The sequence below is a fragment of the Elephantulus edwardii genome, unplaced genomic scaffold (genome assembly GCF_000299155.1).
Source record: "Elephantulus edwardii isolate Elephantulus edwardi_28Jun2011 unplaced genomic scaffold, EleEdw1.0 scaffold00296, whole genome shotgun sequence".
NCBI classification, from domain to species: Eukaryota; Metazoa; Chordata; class Mammalia; order Macroscelidea; family Macroscelididae; genus Elephantulus; species Elephantulus edwardii.
In genome coordinates, this window is record NW_006400046.1 from 418,347 (window position 1) to 428,574 (window position 10,228).

At 48.5% G+C, this 10,228-nt stretch overlaps 1 protein-coding gene across 1 annotated transcript in view; it reads right to left on the reverse strand.

Moving 5' to 3' along the window:
* PKN1 (protein kinase N1) overlaps positions 1 to 10,228 on the reverse strand; it is a 26,310-nt gene that overhangs the window by 9,501 nt on the left and 6,581 nt on the right. Inside the window, exons 5-8 of the mRNA XM_006900812.1 lie at positions 3,313 to 3,458; positions 2,087 to 2,300; positions 1,120 to 1,314; positions 1 to 95 (exon numbers count right to left, since the gene is read on the reverse strand). Of these exons, the coding sequence (XP_006900874.1) occupies positions 1 to 95; positions 1,120 to 1,314; positions 2,087 to 2,300; positions 3,313 to 3,458 (650 nt within the window). The remainder of the gene's footprint in view (positions 96 to 1,119; positions 1,315 to 2,086; positions 2,301 to 3,312; positions 3,459 to 10,228) is intronic.

Consider the following 10,228-nt stretch of genomic DNA (forward strand, 5'->3'; position numbering starts at 1 on the left):
GGTGAAGTTCTGGTCCCAAGCATTGGGGCCACATGGCTTCCAGGATGTCTGCCCCACTACTGTGTTATCAAGCTTGAGCACAGTGCTGACGTCACCTGGAGGCGGGCAGGGGCATTGAGAAACACTGAGGGGGTGTGTGGAGGATCCTCTTGTACCTGGTTAGAAAGATCCTCCCTGAGGCCCCTGGTGACACTTTACTAGGGTATCTTTTCAAACCCATCTGGTTTTTGTCTTTGACATCAAGGCTGTCAATCTACTTTTTAAAAAAAAATTATTTTATTATTATTTTGTGTGTCTGTGTACCATCAAATCAGATCTGACTGGTACAGGAGGAGATTGTCCCTCCTTTCCCGGCAGAGCATCTGGTGGATTCGAACCATGCACCTCTGGGATTGCAGTGCAGCTTCTTGCCACTAGTCAATCTACTTCGAATTGACTTTGTGTGTGGTGTGAGGTAGGGATCCAAATTAGTACTTATTCTAGCTGGAAGTCTCAGGAATATTTACCCTAGAAAGTATCTACCTTAGAAAAATGAATGCAAGCATATAACAAAAGATGTACATACACATAATTTCACATAATAGCCCCAAATGAGAAACGTTCCACTGTCTATTAATAGGAAAATAGATAAATTATTAGCCTTAATAAGCCTACAACATGAAACTACTGATACTTAGTCTTAACCCAAAAAATAGCCAGCACTTTGACACAGCTCAACATGATACGTAAGACAAATTACACAGCAGTAACAATGAACGAACAGTATTTTATCACAACGTTATAGGTGTTTCCTCACTGCTGAATGATAGAAGCCAGCATACTGTATGATTCCACACCAAAGCTCACACACCAGGCAAAATTCAACTATAGCGTGAGCAGCTGTGCACATGGGAGTTAAAGCTCTACATTAAAACGAGGGAACCGAAGCCCCACGTTAGGAAAGGGGCAGCTCTTGGGACAAAACTGATACGTGGGCAGGGAAGGCTTTCAGGGTGCTGGCAGTGTTCTATGTCTTGTTATTCTTTCTATTTACACACATTTCTGCTGTATGCACACATTTGGAAAGTTACAAACGTGTGGGATCCCAGCACACATCACCAACCTTAACCCTTAACTCACTGGTGTTTTCGGCTTCTGCTTTGAGGCTGCTCCGACCGCTGAGGCTTCCACTCCGGCTGTAAAGCCCCCGGGTTGGGCGGCTCAGGAAGGGGGTGCGGCTGTCGGAGGCCCCAGGTCCTCCCGCTGAGGGTGAGGGATTCCAGGGGATGGTCTCTGGGAGGTCTTGGCAGCCCACCACACGCACCTCCAGTGTTCCTGTGGAAGGGGCAGGGTCAGTGGGGGCCATGTCTGGGACAGGCTGAGGTGTGCAATGCTACCAAACTGGGTATGTCCAGAAGTGGCCAGCATGCAATGGGGTGGAGCAGGGGGTGGTGGTGTCTGCAGTAGGAACATCTGGGACCAGATGCTGGAAATACAGTACAAGAGACCTGAGGGCTGAGGCTGAAGTGAGTCAGGCAGTGCTGGATGCTGGGGTTCAAGGAGACAGGAGGTTTAGCGCAAAGGCCAGGGTTCTTGGTCAGGAGGAACAACACAGCACTGGGGGAGTCTAAGGCGGGATTTGGCATGCTAATCTGGGGCTGAAGGTCTATGGTGGAGCTGGGTGGAGGGCAAGGGGACAGAGAGACTGAAGTAAGGTGTGGTTGCCGCGCTGGGGGTTCAGAGGTTTGGGTTTGATAAGTAAAGGCTCAGGGACTGAAGCTGAAGGAACAAGACCAAAGCAGGTAAAAGTGGGCCGAAGGGAGGGTCAAGGAGGAGGGCCCAAGTCCAGAATCAGATCCCAAGAAGAATTCCAGGGAGCGTCTGGCCTGGAGAAATGGGGTCGAGGGCTAGAGGGCTGAGGCAGATGGATGGCGGAAGGGACAGGATGGAGTCCTGTGCTGGGCCAAGTGGGGATTTAGGGCTGTGAGTGGTGGGGATCCCATCTGGCAGTGCACAAGTCTAGAACTGGACATCCCTGACAGGGGCTCTCAGGATTGGGGAAGCAGGTAAGTAAGTAGTGGGTGCAGAGCTCCGGGGTGGGGCCCACCTGTGAGCGGCGCTGGCTTGCACAGGGTGCTATAGTGCGTGGCGGGGAACGGTCCGGCCAGGCGGACGCTGAAGGCTGCAGACGAGGCTGCAGCGAGCTCCTCCCGCAGGAGCCTTCCCTTGGGGTGGTCCGCGGGCAGCTCCCCGAGGCGCCGCTCCAGTGCCTCCCGCAGCAGCCCCAACTTCTGGTTGGACTCGGTTAGCTTCTCCTGGGCCTGAGGCGGGGAGGAGGAGTAGGGGTGCTGAAGGCCAAGCGCTGACCCAGGCCCTACTCCAGACTGGTTAACTCTCCCCTGGGGCTCCTGTGCCTTCTCTCAGTGCCATCCAGTTAGACCAGAAATGACCCGTCAGCAGCTTTTCAGAAAGAGTCAATCACACTGGAGGGGCCTGTCCATCTGCCTCCCGCCAAGCAGCCGGTGGGTTTAAACCACCCGCATTTGGGTTGGCAGTGCAACTCCTAACCACTTTGCTGTCCGTGCTGTCAAGTCCACCACGACTCACAGTAACCCTATGAACAACGGATCTGAACCTTGTGCTATCCCAGGACGGCATCGCCATCTCCAGCATCCCACTGATGCAGCCACTGCGTCAATCTATCTTGTTGAGGGTCTTCCTCTATTTACCACAACCCTTGACCTTTCTAAGCATGATGGCCTTCTCCAAGGACTGACAGTCGCCACCCCCCCCCCAACAACATGCACCAAGTATGTGAGACAAAGTGTCACCATCTTTGCTCCTTATAAGTAGTCCTCTGGTTGCACCTTCTTCCAACCTTCAAACTCAAGCTCATTGCCACTGAGTCAGAAGTGACTCATAGCTTACCCACCAGCACGTTTTCAGAGGCTGTAAATTGCATAGAGGAAATTGCCCATTATTCATTCTCCCATGGAGCAGCTGGTGGATTTGAACTGCCTGCCTCTGTACTGGCAACACGACTCCTTACCCGCTAGGCCACCAGAGCTCTTTATTCCTTCTCCTTAGAGACCTAGATTGCAAACAATCTTGGTCTCAGCCCAGGGTTCCTGCTAAAGCAGACCCAGTCATTCACTGAGGCCCCTTGCAGGCAACGGACCTGCCCCTGCCAGTGTGCCTTGCCTTGCAGCTACAAGCTCCTGGCTTCGGCTCTGCCTCTGCTGAGCCCTCACTGCCGGACCCCCAGCCCTGGCTAAGGGCCCGGCCCCAACCCCTCTGTGGAGACCCCACCGCTGCTGCAGCCTGACTCCTCACCTCGCTGACGGCCTTGCGGTCTGGGGCCTTGGCAGCACTGAGGAGGCGCAGCACATTCTTGGCGCCCTCTGCCACCGCGTGCTCCACGCGGAAGTGGTGCCTCAGCTCCTCGATGCGCAGCTCCACGGCCCCCAGGTCCGGATCCCCTGCAAAAAGATGGGGCGGTCAGGCCAGCCTGGAGCCTAAGGCCAGACATGCTGCCGCTGGCAGGAACAGCCACCGGGCACCGGCAAATCGTCCCAGCCACCCCTTCTCTCTCCTATCCGTCAGGGAACAGGCACCATCAGAGCTGCTGTCACACAGACTGAGCTCTGGCCCCCCATACACTGGGGCACTGCCCCTGGGGTCAATTGGCTCTGTCACGAGCACAGCCCTGTCGCTCCTGACCACAGGCACACACATCACCATCGGGCAGAGGGACAGAGTCATCACTGTGACACCAGCATCTCTGCGCTTAAGCCCAGGACCAAGAAGAGCGACTTAGTTGCACTCTGCTACAAACCCACGTCCAGAGAGGGTTCTCAGAACACAGCCACCCAGCTCCTGGACAGGCAAACGACACTGGCCTTTACCCCGTCATGAGGACAATGCAGAGACCTTACGTCACAGGACAATGGACTGTCATACACAGAGATGTCACACACCAACACAGGACACGAACCCCTCCCCCCCCCGAATGAATGGCACAAGGGCTCTATGTCACACAGATACGGGGGAAGTACCCGCCACAGGCACAAGGTGGCAGTCACATCCATGGGTGTCAGTGATTACGACAACTTCTCTACCCAGTCCACACTCACTCAGGATCACACAGTCACAATGTCACCCCCAGGCACACAGTCAAACAGCAACTTATAAACAGCCACACTGACTGCAGCCGCATGGCATTCAGGCAATCACAGAGACTTGTACAAAATGAGAGAGACAGAGCCACATTGTCACCCACGGTTACGATGTCACCCAGTGGCACAGAAACAAGATGACGCCATCATCCAGTCACCCAGAAGCCCACGGAGATTCAGGCTGTTGTTGCTGTGGTTAGATGTGAGTTGGTTCTAACTCACAGAGACCCCTTGTACAAGAGAACTATGTAACGCCCGGTCCTGTGGCATTTAGATAGTTGTTAACTGAGAGCCCGCAGCTGCAACCACTGTGTCCGTACAGCCGCTTGAGGGGCGTCCTCTTTTGCACCGACCCTTTGCCAAGCTTCCTGGCTTTCATGAGGGACTAGTCCCTCCTGGTAAAACGTCCAAAGTACGGGAAACGAAGCCTCGCCAGCCTTGTTCCTCAGCAGCGCGATGGCTGTACTTTTTCCAAAACAGATTTTGTCATCCTTCTGGCAGTCCACAGGGTGTTCACTATTCTCCGCCAACACCATAATTCAAAAGGCATCCACTTCCCTTTAGTCTTCTTTATTCCTGGTCCAGCACGTCTAAAGAATTGTACTAAATAAAAATTATGACTTCAGTATTCCCCACTGCACTGTGGGAAACTCTGTTGGACGGGACGATGGAAGAGGCATTAGGATAAAAGAGAATTCAGTAAGTCAATCTCATGAGCCAGAAGGAACACTTTAGAATTTGTCCACGGCAACTTTGTCCTCACTTGTTTTGGAGAGTTTTTCCATGGAGATAAGTATGGAGAAAGGATACGATGCTTATCCACACATTTCCTGATGGCATATCCTCTAGTACTGTTTTAATGAAGGTCTTGGTGTACGTACAAGTTCTATAACTATTATAATGAATTGTTCTGGATTTCCAATCTTTTACAGACTTGCCTGTAATTTGTTATAATCCACAAAGTCAAATGCCTTTGCAGAGTCAATAAAACACAAGCAAACATCTTTCTGGAATTCTCTGCTTTCGATCAAGATCCCGCTGTGACATTAGCAACGACAGCTCTTATTTCACCTCCTCTTCTCAATCCTGTTTACATTTCTGGCGGTTCCCTGTTGCTAGACTGCCCCATCGTTATGAAATTATCTTTAGCAAATTTCTACCTGTATGCAAGAGTAACAGTGATGTTTATAATTTCTGCATCTTCTGAGATCTCTTTCCTCTGTGCTAGGTACAAATATAGAGTTGTGTCACTTGATTGGCTAGGTGTTACTGTTGTGGTTAGGCGTTAGCAAGTTATTCCCAACTCCTAGCAACCCCCTGCACAACAGAACTAAACAGTGGCTGGTCCTGCCCCAGGCTCACACTTAATGCAGTATTTGAGCCCACGGCTGCAGCCAATGTGTCAATTCATTCCAGTCAGAGTCTTTTCCAAGTTCATGGACATAGATGAGTAAACGCATTTAGCACTGTACCCATTTGTTGAACCATCTCAACTGCTAGGCTGTCAATTCCTGGAGCCTTGTTCTCCCCAATGCCTTCAGTGCCGCCTGGTCTTCCCCCTTTTATACCACTGGTTCTTGTTCGTATGCCGCCTCCTGAAATGGATGAGTCTTATCAATTCTTTTTTGGTAGAATGACTCTGGATATACCTTCTATTTTCTTTAGATGCTTCCTGCATCATTCAATATACTGTCCATTGTTGCTGTTGTTATGTGCCATCGAGTTGACTGCGACTCATAACCACCCCATGCACCACAGTTCAGGACTCTGCCCTATCCTGAGCCAGTCTCACTGTCTCCGACACTCCCATACCCATTATCCCAGTTACTGAGTTAATCCATCTCATCCAAGGCGTTCCTCTCTTGTACTGTTCCTCTCCAAGGACTGGCCCTCCTGTCAACATGTCTGAAGTATGTGAGACAGAGCCTCAAAATCCTTGCCTTCAAAGAACAACCTGGTTTCATCCTCCAGTCCAGATCTGTCTATTCTCTTGGAAGTTGACAGTATGTTTAATACTCTTAGCCAGCACCACTGCTCAAAGACATGAATTATTCTTCTGTATTCCTTACTCATTGTCCAGTTTCCTGATGGCCACAGAATCCTTCAAAGTTGTAATCTGAGGCTTGGATGGCTTTCTTCAGTTAGAGAAACGCTAAGCACGTTTTTCCTTTTTGGTTTTCTAACTCCAGAACTTTGTACATTTCATTATTGTACTTTGCCTTCTTGAGACAACCTTTGAAATAGTCTGTTTTACTTCATGGTATCTTCCTTTCACTTTAGCTACTTTATGTTTGAGAGCAAGTTTCAGAGTCTCTTTGGACATCCATTTCTGTCTTTCCTGTCTCTTTGTTGACCTCCTGCTTTTGTCATGTGCGATGTCCTTGATGTCAACCCTTAACTCATCTGGTCCTGAGTCATTAGTGTCCAATGAATCAAATCTGTCTTCAGACAGTCTCTAAATTCAGGTGGGATATACACAAAGTTGTACTTTGACCCTTATGGACTTGTTTTCATTTTCTTCAGCTTCAAACTGAATTCACAAATGTGCAACAGCTGATCTGTTCTGTAGTTCACTGGTAAGCTCATACCGACTTGATGATATTGAGCTTCTCCACTGTCTCTTCCATTATTGTTGTTTTAGGTGCCATCAAGTCAAGTACACCTCATAGTGACCCTAGGAACAACTTATCTGAACCCTGTCCTACCAGGTGCCGTCCTCACAACCTCTGACACACTCAAGCCCACTGGCCGCGGTCACCATGTCAACACACCTAGTTGGGGGTCTTCCTCTGTTTCACCATTCCTCCAGCTTTCTAAGCATTGATGTCCCTCTCCAAGAAACCACCTCTCCCAGCAACATGCCCAACGTATGTGAGATGAAACGTCATCATCCTGTATATTCCACCTGGCAAGGTCCACACGCAGAGGCATCATTTACATTGTTGAGAAAGGTCACTGTTGTTATTAGGGGCTCTTGACTCAACTATGACTCACTGTGGCCCTTTGAACAACAACTCTGAACCTTGTCCTATCCGGCACCAGCCTCACAATCTCTACCACCTTCACTATTACGGTCACTGTTGTCTATTCACTTCTTTGAAGGGTTTCCTCTCTTTCTCTGACTCGATGTCTTCGCCTGCATGATGTCTTTTTTCCAAAACTGGCCCCTCCTGACAACATGCCCGAAGTACATGAGATGAAATTTCACCAGCCTTGCCTTGAAGCAGCACTCTGGTTGCACTTCTTCTTTTTTAAAAAAAATTATTATTTGTGTGTGTACCATCAAATCGGATCTGACTGGTACAGGAGGAGACTGTCCCTCCTTCCCCGGCAGAGCATCTGGTGGATTCGAACCGTGACCTCGGGGATTGCAGTGCAGCTTCTTGACACTAGGCCACCATACTCTGGTTGCACTTCTTGTAAGATAGACTTGTTTTTTTGGCAGTCCGTGTGATATTCAGTACTCTTCTCCAACACAATTTGAAGGTATTAGTTTTACTTTCGTCTTCCTTACATGGTCCAGCTTTCAAATGTGTCAGGAGCAGCTGAAAAGACCATGGCTTGGATCAGGCGCACCTTACCCTTAAACACAGACACTGTTGCTCTTCAGCATTTTGGAGATGTCCTCTTTGACAGCAGACGCTTCCAATGCAGCACCTCTTTTGAATTCTTCACTGTTGCTACCATGGTTGACGACTGTGCATCCAAGTAAAACAACATAACTGAAGTTGAATAAAAGATATTTTCCATTAATAGGCTGTAAATTTTATAAAATCCTCTCACAGTATTTCTGGTATCCCTGTTTATCACCAAGGCCATATTTTCCAACTACTTATTTTTGTTTCCAGCGTTCACATTCCAATGCACAGTAATTAGAAATATATCTTGACTGCATGTCCGATCAATGCCAGGCTGCAGAAACTGGTAAAAATCTTCAGTTTCTTTATCCTTGCCATTCGTGGTTGGTGTATGTTATGGACTGAACTGGACCGCCCCAAAATGTATGTTGTAAGTCCTCACTGCTGCGTCTTAGGAACCCATTTGGGAATGAGCTGTCTTTGTTACATTAATGAGGCACAATTAGTGTAGTTTATGTCTAAAGTCAATCTCTTGAGATCTAAAAAGAGATGAAATGTAAACTAGGAGCAGAGATGAGGCAACGCACATCCCAAGAAACACGGAGCTCTCCAAGAAGCCAGGAGATCGGGAGAGACAAGGACTTTCCTTCAGAACCAACACAGTGAGAACCGCATCTCCTTGCATGGACAATTTCAATTTGAACACCTTGTCTCCTTAACCACAAGAAAATCATTTGTTCATTAGAGCCATTCAACTGAGGCATTTGTGGTACAGTTCGTTCATTCTTCATTTTCAAGGCTACAGAGTCAGAACCAACTCAGAGCTGACCCTCCAGTGGGTTCTCCTAGCCTGTCAATCTCACGGGAGGAGACTGTCACCTTTCTCCCTCGAAGCCACTGGTGGCCCCAAACCACTAGAGAGGCGTCATGTTGGGGCTAGCAGCCCAGATCCCCACAGACTGGGCCACCAGAGCAACACCAGACAATTACAACAGGACATAGACAGAACACAGTGTGACTGAACGGAGTAGTGTGTGAAACAATGTGTACAAACAAAACACAAGGTGTAAGGATTTCATACACAAAACTATATAAAACAAACAAAATTTTTAAATAGTACATATATTTTAGCATAGGTCTTCCTTTTCTGTGTGTAATAGTTTCCTATCACTGACAGCACTGGACTTTAGCAGAGATCTTGAAATGTCCATTTTGACGATGAATGTGGAAGTGTCCTAAAGTTACTCGCGTTCCCATAGTAGGCCAATCTCCATCTGTTCCATCTCACCACTGATTTTCAAGCATTCAATTTTATTTTCAGTAACTTCCAGGTGGTGGTGGTTGTTTTTATGTGCCTGCAACTCATAGCGACCTTGTGTACAACAGCCCTAAACCCTGCTCCGTCCTGTGCCAATCTCACTGTCTCCGACACACCCATCCCAATCACCCCAGTCACTGAATCAATCCACCTCATAGAGGGCCTTCCCCTCCTGCACTGTCCCTCCACCCTTCCAAGCATGATGTCCCTCACCAAGGACCGGTCCCTCCTTACAGCATGTCCAAAGTATGTTAGACAGAGCCTCAGAATCCTTGCCTCCAAGGAGCAGCCCAGTTTAACCCTTTCCAGGACAAGTCTGTTTGTTTTCCTAGCAGTCCATGGTACATTCAATATTCTTCGCCAGCCCCACAGCTCAAAGGCATCAATTCTCCTTCTGTCCTCCCTTGTCATTGTCCAACTCTCTGATGCATAACAAGTGACTGCAAAGACCACGGCCTGTATCAGACGCACCTAAGTCTCCAGAGTGACACCATAGTGCTTCAGCACTTTGGAGAGGTCCGTAACAGCAGACTTTCCCATCGCAATACGTCTGTTAATTTCCTGGGGGTTGGGGAAATTTTTATTGCCATACATTGTATGTTTCACATTCCAATTTCTAATGGACGTTTGCAACTTTTTTTTTTAAAAAAATTTCAAATTTGGCCACACCAGCAAATGAAGATCTTGAAAGCTTTACTCTACTCATATCAAGGTCAACTCTATCCCGAGGTTGTTCTGTACCAAAAAAATCAAACCAATTGACAGCTGACACTCCAGCGGGTTTCCGGAGGTAAATTAACTGCACGGGAGGAAACTGCCCATCCCTCTCCTGAGCATCAGCTGGTGGATTCAAACTCTGTGCCTCTGAGTCGGCAGCACAACTCCTTGTCACTAAGCCACCAGAGCTCCCAACTCTTCTCTGAGCAGGTAGTTGTCCTTCTCCAGTTGTGTGTTACGTGCCCTTCAATGTGAGGGGCTCATCTTCACACACCAGATCAGACAATGTTCCAGTGTCAGTCCTAAGAGCGTTACGGGAACAGCTTATTCAGAAGGAGAGTTCCCACACCCATGTTTATCATGGCTTTGTTCACAATAGCAAAGAGCTGGAAACAACCTAAGTGCCCATCAACAAACAAATGGATAGAGAAGCTGTGGTATAGTCACACAATGGAATACTA